At 38.9% G+C, this 12,742-nt stretch overlaps 1 protein-coding gene across 2 annotated transcripts in view; it reads left to right on the forward strand.

Annotated features, from left to right (window-relative positions):
• The window catches only part of CNTNAP5 (contactin associated protein family member 5), a 302,690-nt gene that overhangs the window by 74,485 nt on the left and 215,463 nt on the right, over nt 1-12,742 (forward strand). Inside the window, exons 3-4 of one of the 2 annotated variants that reach the window (XM_061370154.1) lie at nt 390-500; nt 7,860-8,053. In XM_061370154.1, coding sequence (XP_061226138.1) covers nt 390-500; nt 7,860-8,053 — 305 coding nt within the window. The remainder of the gene's footprint in view (nt 1-389; nt 501-7,859; nt 8,054-12,742) is intronic. The other variant, XM_061370155.1, reaches the window with a different exon arrangement.

Genomic DNA, 12,742 nt, shown 5'->3' on the forward strand with positions numbered 1-12,742 from the left:
GGGAGACTTTACTAAACATGTTGCCTGGGGCATTCTCTAAAGTCTTCCAGAACGTTCCTATATTCTTCCAGTGGCTTTTGCAAGAAAAGTCACTACCCTCTAACTGAAGGGGAAATCATAAAATTTCATTTACTGAAAACACTTTCCAGTTTTTCAAGTATTCAGTGACTTGTCGACAGCTCCCAATGTGTTGCCATCCCACCAGACTGTCATTCTGGAGGTTAAATTTCAGTCTTGCATATAAATTCAAGCACAATTGTGCTCTTTCTCAGGTCTCTGTCTGCTAAGTAGAAACAAAAACCACCTTGAAATAACACAAGTTAGCGTATTTGTTGCTCATGTGATGACATCTCTATGTTTTGTTTCTTGCCTTTTTTCTCTTTCTTTAGATAATTGCGATGATCCATTGGTATCTTCCTTACCTTCAACAGCCCTTACAAGTTCCTCTGAGCTCTTCAGTACTCACAGTCCCAGCTTTGCAAAGCTCAACAGGAGAGATGGTAAGAATGCAGTAAGAAATGCCTAAACTGTTTTTAAATACTTTTACAAAGAATAACCTTTTCTGCTGTTTGTCTGCAGTGCATTCAGAGTGAAGTTGAACAGAGACATTAATTTATGCTTTTGAGAGAGCTCTGTTAAGGAGCAATTGCTTTCTTTGCTATATAAAACTTCCGTTAAATTTGAAACTCTCCACTTCTTTTATACATGCATCCGAAAGGAAGTTCGCATAGTCTATTTGCATTTGAAGAGTTCCCATAATCTTTAGGACTTGAAGGTCCTTAGGTTTGAGGCTGTATTCTAAAACGTGGGTATTTGTAATTTGTAAAAGCTAGTATCAGCTAGACATTGAAGTTCCAGTGAAAATCAGTGATTACACAATTCTCCAGATCTAGTGAAAGTGAATGAAGAAAACTTTGCAGACATTTACAGTGAAGAATATCTAAGGCCCAGATAATGAGTTCACATACAATGTGAAACTTTCTAGGATCAAACTTTGTACCAGAAAAGAGAAGTTGGCAGTACCTAGGACATCATTTGACACTGTGCTGCAAATTTGTGTTGATGGCTCCCATCTTATTCCCAAGTTAGAGCCTCTGAAAGAGGAAAGCCCTGTATTACTACATTACATGTGATTTTAATTATAAGAAACAGTAGAAAGTATACTACTAGAAAAGATATTTTAATTTGAAAAAAAAAAAAAGAAAGATGATTTACTTACTTAAACAATCCCTGAAATGTCTGTTTTAATCAAAGACTGATAAATCAACAAAGCCAGCAAAGGACTCTTTCAGATACTTGGCACTAATGATAAGGAAGTTGCTAGGTCATTAGAAAAGTGTTAAATGGAAATTACTATATTGTATTTAAGCTCCTGAACCAGAGTTCTTCAGCAAGGAAAAAGTCATACAGTAGTTGTTCAACATTATGTAAGTTATAAACACTGAGCCCTGCCTTTGTTTCCAGCTGCTAGTTGGGACAGTGAATAGGCATGCTTATGTGATTTTGCAAATGTCTGTAATGACTCATTTTATCTGCAGAAAAGAGGAAGAGATTCAAAGTCAATATTACTGCTTAAGCTCTAGCTTGACAATATCTATCTTACTGCCCAGACTTTTGTAGAAATGCATGGATGCAGTGCCAACAGAATTAATATGGGTACCTGATCCTGGGTTGGAGGGGCAGTGGTAGATGGTGACTGAAGGAACTGGCTTTGGAACGCAAACAGTAGATATCTTTATAATAAATAATACTCACAAGGTCAGTGCAATGGCTTTCTATTAATGTTGGAGTGCTTTGATGAGTTAACTTAGCTTTGTTTGTAATTGATATGACAGTGCTGCAAGTAACAGTGCCTCCAGGTAGAAACACAGGTAAATATATTTGTTAATATAAACAGGAATGCAGCAAGTGAAGATGAATTTATAAAATACAGTCCAGACCTACATCGACAGAAAGTTGTAATTCATCATGTTGATTCAATAATAAGTAACAGTATCAAGGTTGTTGTTTTGAAAAAGGCCTGCAGAAGTGAAATGTGCATAAACCATAAAACAAAACCAAACCAAAAAACCCCAAACAAACAAAGAAAACCCCTGATCTCCCCAAAACCCACCAAAAACCCCATTCGCCAAAAAAAAGCCCCACAAAACAATCAATGACAAAAAAGAAAAACCACCACAAAACACACAAAAAACCCTAAAGGAAAAAAAAAAAAAAGACAAAAAAACCCAAACCAACCCAAAACCCTACACACATTATCCATGAGTAAAGCTTTATGTGAACTGATAAAAGCATTCAATTAAAGTGATGAGAAATCTGTATGGCAATAGTAAAAACAGTATAATTCTGATAAATATGATCCTGAGGTATGAAATATATTACTTACACATGAGAGGGATTAACTGGCACTTTTGTTTACAGTAAATGATAATGAAAAATAATAAGAAAATTGCTACAATATGGCTCTATAAACTAAGATTTTTCATTTCTCTGTTAACTCTCAGCCTTTGCAGTCAGTACAGGCAACTATGTACGGGAATATAAAACGTATACAATGTCAAAAAGAATTTGTTTTATGGCCAGGGAGTGTTTGATCTGGTCATTAAAGTAAAATTGTGCAGCAGGAAAGCACTTAGTTGCAGCAGGAAGTCCGAGAGTTTGTAGCACAATACAAAGCCAGTTGAGGTGTTTGTAAGGCACTATAGAGTGGGAACAAGCATTCCCTTTGCTTTGTATTAAGAAACCAAAAATAAGTATGGGTATCCTGAGCAGCCCTGTGGAACATCAAGGACCACTGACTGCCTAACACTTGGCTTCAGTGCAGTTTTTGGAACAATTATTGCAAAATGTACAAATGGTCTGAAAATGAAAAAAAAAGCATTTGATCGTATTTCTTGAAGTTATATTGATCTCCAACTGAGAAACCATCTGATCTTTGTTCTTCTCATATTTCTAGCATTATGATTTGTTGCCATGGAGAATGAGCAATATATCAGATACCTCTGGTAGTTTCTCCACCAGGGCATTTTCTCCACATCATGCTGAACCTCTCCCCTGAAATGATCCACAGAAAATGTGAAATATGTGAACCACGAGCAATGATGGTACATGACAATGCACAGAATCATATCAATGCCCGTGTGAATCTAGTGGGAAGAAAGTAAAATTGTATGTCCCTCAGACGTGATGTTGTAAATTGCCAAATGTGTACTGACTTTGTTGGGCATCTACTACCTCTTTTGTCCTTGTGAGAGGCACAATGTGGCATCTTCATGCATTAGTACTTTCCAGTTAACCTAAAATCAAATGTTTTACACTTATGCCACACTATTAATAAAAGGTGTGTGGTCCTGTTTAATTTTCTTGTGCTCAACTGCAGGAAAAGAGTGTCAAGGTTATGCTTGTATCTGTTCAAAGGAGTTTGATGTCCTGTAAGTATTGTCTTCAGTAGCCTTCGCATCATACATTCTTGTCTCTTGTCTTGGGCCTGCCCTGAGAGATGTTCCCCAGCATTAGCACAGCTCATGGGTAGAGAAGCAAATGGCTGTAAAAGAGCTACTACACTCCAGATGTGCTTTTTTGCTACTTAATAAAAGAAGTATGGGGTGGGGTGTTGACACACTATAAAGAATCATGTGCATAAAAAAAATATGCAGACATAGATTTTGCTGAAAAATGATGCCACTTGTGCCACCTGTTCTGTATAACAGAGCAAATATGGAGGGAAAAGAATATTTCTTGATTTTTGGCGCTCACAGCTGTATTTGGCGATACCCTCAAAAGCAGGCAGAAGTTACATGTTTGCTTTACTAGCAGAAATGAGAGAGGTCCAAAGGAAAAACTTTAGGTCTGTTCTCAGTCACAAAGAAAATGCAGCTTTGCTGTTGCTGGGAATTTAACTGCCATTCTTAGAAGTCAGTAGAATTACCGTCCATCTGTGGAAATGGTACTGGTGGAAGGTTTGGGAGGGGGAAATGCAGTGGGTTTTTACCCCCCATGGGAAGAGGTGTATGAAGCATCTGCAGTTCTGAAAAGACATGATCTGTCAGAGATAAGGTCTCTTGCAAGACGAGTGTCTGAAAAAGTGATGCTATGAGCAGGTGTCACAGCTATGTCATGTAGTTCTCATATCTAAAGAGTGACAGTCCCAACAGACATATGTGCTCATGTGAAGAGATACGTAGTTCAGAAATGCCATGTAATCTGTGATTTCTGAGCTTAAGCTCACTAGAGATCTCTTAAATTCCCATTCAATGTGTATTGTTTGTTTGATTGACTTCAACAATATAAACCTGTTGTGCCATGCTTAAACTGGAAATTAACAGTGCTTTGTAAAGCCAAATACTTTTGTGGAAAGCTTCTCACCTCTCTACCATTTCTGGCAGCAGAAGGGAGAGAGCATAAATTGCATAGAACAGATGCTAGTTATGATGTTTAACAAATGACTGGAAAGTACCTGTGGTAATAAGCCTGGCTTAAGAACTTAGGTATAAACTAGCACAGAGAAAGCAAAAGGTTTTTTTGGTTTTATTTGGGGTTTTTTGTTGTTTTTTTTTTAATGGGAAATTCATCAAACAAATCACCTGTTATAAGTGATTTTCCTCCATCTCGCATCTCATTGTTGCAGTTTATGTTGCACAAAGACAATCGAGGAAATATGAAAATGCCCACATTTCTTTGAATATTTACGAAAACATCTAGAACAAGCTCTGTGGAGCATTTAAGGGAACAACTTCATGCCACAGACCTGCCAGAATTTCTGAACTTAATTTCTATGTCCCACCAGTTCCTGACATAAAACTGTAAACAAGGCAACAACTATTGTGGTCAGAGTCTATTTCAAATCGTAGAGTTGGGCTTGGAAAGAGCCTTCGAGGTATATAGCTCCAACCCCTTTGGTGTGCACAAGGACACTTTCCACTAGACCAGTTATTGGATGTTATAATCCAAAGGAAGTTTCTCCTTTGGCTCTTATGAATATTATTCACAATTCTGTGTAGGAGAAATATGCAGCTTGTTGTCTTTGGACTATTATATAATTTGTTTCTTACAAGCATAACAGAAATATTCTTAATATGGCACATAAGATTGGGGAGGAAGAGAGTGTGTGTGAGAATAAATGTTAGGATTTTTAACAGGAAGCTATAGTGAACTCTATAAAACTATAGTTTTATATAAACTATATAGATATGAAGTTAAAAGAGAGCTATTAAGTAGTGAGAGAAGAATTGAGTGAAGAAATTCCTAATGTTCTCAGTAGGTCTTTCATGGCATTTTCACGTCTTAATGAAATTAAAAATCTGACACCTATTAGGCAAAGAAATTTCAATTGCGAGTTATAAAATACAATGTGGTCCACAAAAATCAAGATTTTTTTTTTAAAGGGCAAAGTTATTGAAATTGTGGGTTTTGATATAAACCACATTTATCCATCTTTCAACTCAGTTTACTCTGATAAACTGCTCATGAAGCATCTTTGAGATGGATCAGTTAATAAGATTAAAATATTAAAGTAAATCCACAGATTTATAATCAAAGTTTAGTAATTCTTTTTGCTTGGAGATGCATATTTAGAATCATAGCTTGCATGAGGAATTTTTAATGCTTTAGGTGAAGTGCAAGGTCCTACACCTGGGCTGGAGCAATCCCAGGCACAGCTGAAGATTGGGCGGAGAAGTGATTCAGGGCAGCCCTGCGGAGGAGGATTTGAGGATGTTGATCAGTGAGAAACTGAACATGAGCCAGCAGTGTGTGCTCACAGCCCAGAAAACCAAACGTATCCTGGACTGCATCAAAAGGAGTGTGACCAGCAGGTCAGAAGATGTGATCCTGCACTTCTGCTCTCCTCACTTGGAGTACTGTGTACGGTTCTGGTGTCCTCAGCATGAGAAGGAAATGGAGCTGTTAGAGCAAGGCCAGAGAGGGGCACAAGGATGATTAGGGGGCTGGAACACCTCCCATACAAAACCAGGATGAGAGGCTTAGGGATGTTCAGCTTAGAGAAGAGAAGCTGTGTGGAGACCTCCTGGCAGCCTTCCAGTATCTGAAGGGGGGCCTACAAGGATGCCAGAGAGGGGCTTTTCATCAGGGACTGTAGCACTAGGACAACGGGTAATTAGTTTAAACAGGGGAAATTCAGGGTAGATATAAGGAAGAAGTTCTTTACTGTGAGGGTGGTGAGGCACTGGAACAGGTTGCCAACAGAAGTGGTAAGTGCTCCATTCCTGCAGTGTTCAATGCCAGGTTGGACAGATCCTTGAGCGACATAGTCTCGTTTGAGGTGTCCCTGACCATGGCAGTGGGGTTGGAACTAGATGATCTTAAGGTCCTTTCCAACCCTAACCATTGTATGATTCTATGAACTCTATTGCCCCCTTTCCCTCCCATTGCGATTGTGTTTGTTGTACAGAGAAGTGCTTTTGTAAACCTCACTAATAATGGCAGCACAAACAAGATGATGGGTTGCAGAAGCAGTGACTGCCTGAAAATTTGCTGATTTGGAAAGTTTATTAATGGCTTCCACATTCTTCATAGCTGTATTGTTCACATTTTTCTAAGACTGTCCTGTAGTGATAGAATAGGGGTAATGGGATAAAACTTAAACAGGGGAAGTTTAGATTGGATAAAAGGAAGAAATTCTTTACTGTAAGGGTGGTGAGGCACTGGAATAGGTTGCCCAGGGAGGTTGTGAATGCTCCATCCCTGGAAGTGTTCAAAGCCGGGCTGGACAAAGTCTTGGGTGGCATGGATTAGTGGGAGATGTCCCTGCCCATGGCAGGGCTGTTGGAACTTGATGATCTTAAGATCCTTTCCAACCCCAACTGTTCTATGATTCTAAGACTGCAGTGAACTCTGGGTGTGTACAGAGAATAAATGTATGCAAGTAGAAACAAGTTAAAAAAATAAACATCAGCCATAATTTCAGGGTGTAAAAGAATGCAAGGGAACATTAAATAATATATTCCAGTCTGGGAGGATTTGCCTTTAACTATAAACTCTCAGTTACTGTAGTGAGTGAAGTGGTGAAATTCAAGCAGTGGTTGCAGTTGTGTATTTCATTGGCTTGGCATTACTATGGACCTGTTGAAGCTCTAAAAAAACTCAAAGGATAGTACATATCTTTGCTTTTAAGGGACAAACATCAGTTACAAGCTATCAGTTTCCATGTGATCATCACTTCTGAAGTTTCCACTCCTGAATGACAAAGTGGGTCATGGAAGCAGATAAGTTGCAAGTTGCATTTATCCTTGTGGAGATCTTGTTTGTTCTTGTATTTAAGCTAACATAAAAGTTCATTCAGCAAGCATCTTGTGTAAGGCAAATGTTACTTTCTAGTCCTTTTTATCAAATGGTCTCTAGCTTTTCAACATGCTGTGTGAAGTGCATTTATAACCTGTAATTAAAATGTTTTTTGAAAAAATTAAGAGGGCTCAAATCCCAGTAACTGATGTTTTTTCACGTCTTTCAAAACGTAGCAGTAAAGAAAATGTCAAAGCAAATAAGTGTGAAATCAGTAACTCCAGATTTGCACAAGCATGCAAGGAGAGGATAGATATGATATTTTTTTGTTGTGACTGATGATGTGCCAACCTCACCGGAGCTTGTCCAGCTGGCAAAGAATAAATTCCTTTAAAATATCTTAGAAATTCAAAATTCCTTATGAATTCAGGTTAATTAAGAAAACCTTAAGGAAGCACACCTTATGTAGTGTATTTCCTAATACAGACATACAAACAAACAGCTGTATGTTCATAAAGTAAACTTCTCTGTGATTACCTGAAATAGTAATGTGGTTCTTTTTCAAGTGTAATTTCTTGTGCTGTCATTGTCATCTAAATTATCTTTATCATCTCCTTCAGGAGCTGGTGGCTGGTCCCCGCTGGACTCAAATGAGCAGCAGTGGCTCCAGGTCGATCTGGGAGACAGAGTGGAGATTGTTGCAGTCGCTACGCAGGGCAGGTATGGGAGCTCAGACTGGGTAACCAGCTATACACTGATGTTCAGCGACACCGGCCGCAACTGGAAACAGTACAGACAAGACGACACCATCTGGGTAGGTCTGAATTGTGGATGTTGTTTGTTCCCAGATCTTCCTGGTTGGGCTCATTTTGGCATTTGAAGAAGCAGCTTTGGTTTCGGATCAGAGGAGCAATGTAGTGGTGAGAGAACAGACTCTGCAGGGTATTTTGATCTAAATGGGTTATGTTACTTACTGTCTGTGTAATACAAGTTTAGGCCCTCAAGACTACATTATTTTTCAGACTATGAGGATGCTCAGAGCAGTCAAAATGACCTACATGCTTCTCTGCCTGTTGGCTTTGATTCAGGCACACCAGGGTAAATGGAGCTAATCACCTACATAGTTTCTTCAGGAAATATGGAAATTAACTCTGTGTCTTATGCAAGCTTGCTAGTCAGAGCAACAGAGCTCATGCTGGGGGAGGTGGGTGGTAGATTGCTCTTCGGCTGGAGAAGGATGGAGCTGCAGTGTGAGTTGTGGGATGATTTAGCAGATATGCTAAAAATGCTCAAGGCTTTTCCTAAAATTTTAATGCAGACTTGATGCTTGCTGTGTCACAAGTTCAGCGTGTGCCAGGTGCTGTGGGTAGGATTGCTTGCAGTAGAAGTACTACCTCAGGTGTGGACGAAGGGTTTATTTTCCTTTTATATGGAAAATGTGAATTGTTAACAAATGTTAGCATCCTCTCTGTGCTATGTTCTGTAGTTCTGAGGGAAAAATAGCCCTAGCAGCATGACAGTATGTGGTGGTAAGTGAAACGCATACTTCATGAAAATTAAAGGGGACATTTTAAAAGTGACAAAATAGAGTTACGGTTTTGTGTTAATTTTTTTTTTTTTATTAACACCTTGGTTAAATACTGTGTTACAAAAGCAGATTTTTTTCCAGAACTTAATGACTGTGAATGAAGAGAGTTGTGCAGCTGGAAGAGGAAAAAAGGGCTGCTTCACTTTCCTCCTGAATATTTTGCAGACAGTTGGGGTGCTGTAGAGGGAGGTTAACTTTAGTGGGTTTAAAATCTGTTGCATTGGCATTGTCTTTTTATCATAGTTTGATAGAGAAAGCTAATGAAATCCTTCTTCCTTTAGAAAGGCAACTTTGTCCTATGGATGATTATAAAGTTGCCATGTGTGACTCTGCTTCTGTTGATTCTGAAGCCATATTATTAGGCTGTCTTTGCTCCAAATACTTAAACGTGTTTGTTTGGGGTATTATTTTTTTGTTGTTGTTTTTGGTTTGTTGTGGGGTTGTTTTTTTTTTGTTTGTTTGTTTGTTTTTTTTTTTTTTAATTTTAAAACCAGTGGAATTTTATTCTGGACTAAATACAGGGATCATTTAATCTGGTTCTTGACTTCTGCCCTTACAACTCGAAAATCCAGAACTGAGATATTTTTGCAGATGTGGTGTCATTAAATGGTTCCTTCGCTGAAAATATTATATGCCTTGTTAAAATTTTGTATTAAGATCAATTGTTTTTTTATTACGTCTAACTCTTCAGCCCTTTCCTTTTTGGAAACCCTTGAACTTTTTTTTTTTTTTTCTTAAATGGAAACTTGAAAAGACAATGCTTAGAATTTATCATAGCAAATATTCATGTCTTAAGCATCTAGTTCTGTGAAATTCTGATCTGGCACCTAATAAGAGCAGATCTAGTGGGCTTTGACAGTGAATTAGAACTTATGATTAACCTAAACTCTCTTGGTTTGATATCGTAGCAGCCTTCCAGTATCTGAAAGGGGGCCTATAGGGATGCTGGCAACAGGCTATTCATTAGGGACTGTAGTGACAAGAGGTAACAGGATAAAACTAAAACAGGGGAAGTTTAGATTGGATGGAAGAAAGAAGTTCTTCATTGTAAGGATGGTGAGGCACTGAAAGTTGCCCAGGGAAGTTGTGAATGCTCCATCCCTGGCAGTGTTCAAGGCCAGGTTGGACAGAGCCTTGGGTGACATGGTTTAGTGTGAGGTGTCCCTGCTCATAGCAGGGGGGTTGTAACTAGATGATTTTAAGGTCTTTTCCAACCCTAATTATTCTATGATTCTATGATCAGGTGAAAAGTTGATTCAGCAGACCCTGACACAAGTTCTAAAGTGGACCTGAAAGCTTGCTTTCTGGAGGGGTAATATTTGTATGCTTTTCTAATGGAAACCACCATAGGTTGCAGGTGATCATTTTGTATATAACTGAGGGAAAATGAAATTAATTTGGATATGGGAAAGGTTACACTGGGGAAGGATTGAAATATTTTTCCCCTCACATTAGTCTCTGCAAGTCACACTGACCATGTGAGCCAGTTATATAATTCTAGTCCAGAAGAACAATTTGCTCCATGTTCCCAGGCGGAGGGCTTGAAGGGATTGTTGGCAAGAATTGCCAAGCTTTGCTGTTGGAAGTGTCTGATAGCAGGAATCCAAAGTCAGCTTTTTTGACATTTCATTAGACTCTACAGTCCACCTAAACTGGCAAGTCTCATTAACACCCAGGAGCTTGTATGCCTGTCTGTGGAATTAATGAAGATCAAGAATACCTGCTGTATAATTTTTATTCTAGCTAGAGAGAAAGTTGGTTCTTTTTTTTCCTGGCACTTTTGGTTTTGTTTTGTGGAATTAAATTAGGTCTTGAGAGCCATTCAGATCACAAAAAAGAAAGCCAAAGAGGTTTGCAGAATCATGTATAGAATTTTAACTCCAAATTTTGCAGTGTTTGTTTTGTTAGCAGCAGTCATTTCCACAGGCTTTTTACTAAGAAAAATAGCGTGCTGTCCAGCCACATGCTGAAGGTTTTCCTGAAAATGTCAAGACGCTTGGACAAAATGAGGACAAACTCGCAATGGTGCTTTTCCTAAACATCTGGCTGTTAAATAGCTGTAAGGAAAGATCTGCATTGCTCACTTCTAGAAAATACCCCCCCTTAAGGGAAGGCAGCAAAATGGACCATTTCACAGGGCTAGGAAAGCAGTGTTGCAGGCTAACTTCCACCGTCATGATTTCTGACAGTGTACACTGTATCGATCTGTCACGAGACAGGTATTTTCAACCTTAGGAATCTTTACCTCTGCTGGCTTTGGCTGGGATAGAATTAATTTTGTCCATAGTACCTAGTATGGGGATATGTTTTGTATTTGTGCTGAGAACATCATTGATAATACAGACATGTTTTAGTTATTCCTGAGCAGTGCTTACACAGGGTGAGGGCCTTTTCATCTTCTGTCTCCTCACCAGCAAGCAGGCTAAAGGTGCACAAGAAGTTGGGAGGGGTCACAGCCAGGACAGCTGACCCCAACTGACCGTGGCTATTCCATGCCATATGACATTATGCTCAGCATACAGATCTTGGAGAAGATTGAGTTGTCGGGGACTGGCTGTGCATTGGTTTATTTTCATTTACATCACTTGTCTTTCTTTGGTTTTATTTCTCTTTGTTATTTTCCTTTCCGTTGCATTACTGTTGTTATTATTGTTGTTGTTATTATTATTACTGTTATATCTTAGCTTATTATTTAGCTTAGCCCCTGGTTGGGGTTAAATCATGACAGTCCTTTTTGCTGCCCGGTGTGGGGCTTGAAGGGTTTCAGATAATAAGGGATTGACCAAAGCATAGTAAAAGATATTTGCCTCTGTTAACAGTTGCAGGTCACTATGTTGATCCATCTGTGCTCGACATTAGTTTACCTGATCTGCATCATGCTTTTCTTTTTCTTTCTTTTTTTTTTCTTTTTTTTTTTTCTGCACATGTTAGATTGCTGTTGGCTTTTGCAGTTTACTGTGCTCTGTAGTGATTAGTGGGTGTTTTGCCTGGGAGATTTGTTAGTAAAACATTGACCTTGAGCTTAATCTGGTATTTGGGCTCTGTACTGAAGCCATTACTGTACTTCAGATACCATCTCATGGAGACAATTAACAATTATACTTCTTCCTTTGAGAGCTCTTTTTGTGAAGGAAATACAGAATGGCACCTTTGCTACCTTTTTCTGTAATCATTTCTCCCTTGTTACAATAACTTCTTCCTATCTTGGATGTCCTTGGGTTTAAATACTTCTATTGCTATTTCTTAGAAATATTTCCCTGATACTTTTCTAAGGTTAACAAGCAATTTAAGAATAGGACACAGGCTCTGTGGGAGTATGGTCATGGCTGGTACAGCATATGGGGGAGTATGGGAGCCTAGAGAACTTCTCATCTTCTGTGGTCTGGAACATAACAACACCTATAGGATCCTGTTGAGATAGAATGTTTGGGAAAAAAATGAATAAGAAAAGCCATGGCTTACTACACTGTGCTGGACCTTGGCCAGATTCTGCCAAACACTGCTCAGTATTATATAGCACACCGAAGAAGAAGAAAGGGAAAACAAACCAACATAAATTGTAGCTAAATCAGTCTAAAAAAAAAAAAAAGAAAAGAAAAAAAGAAACAATGCCTAAAAAGAAACAATGGCAGCAGTAGTAAGCTCACAGCTTGCTTAGTAGGGGATGAAGAGCCTTCTCCTAAGATGGAGCAGAAGAAAGAATCAAAAGAGGCAGCCTATTCTGCAGCATTGCAGTCACAAGAAAAGGAAGAGCCTGAAACCATAAATGAGACAGAAACCACCTGATCCCTACCTTCAAGTGAGCTGCAAGATATGCAAAAAGATTTTAGCTGTCAAACAGGTGAGCTAATTCTCAGCCGGCTACTCTGATGCTGGAGTGCTGGGGCTGGTTGTCAGGAATCAGGGGGAGGAAGA

This window comes from Neopsephotus bourkii, unplaced genomic scaffold (assembly GCF_033783945.1).
Source record: "Neopsephotus bourkii isolate Nb327-2 ecotype Australia unplaced genomic scaffold, CSIRO-AGI_Nbou_v1 NB_1526, whole genome shotgun sequence".
Lineage (NCBI taxonomy): Eukaryota > Metazoa > Chordata > Aves > Psittaciformes > Psittacidae > Neopsephotus > Neopsephotus bourkii.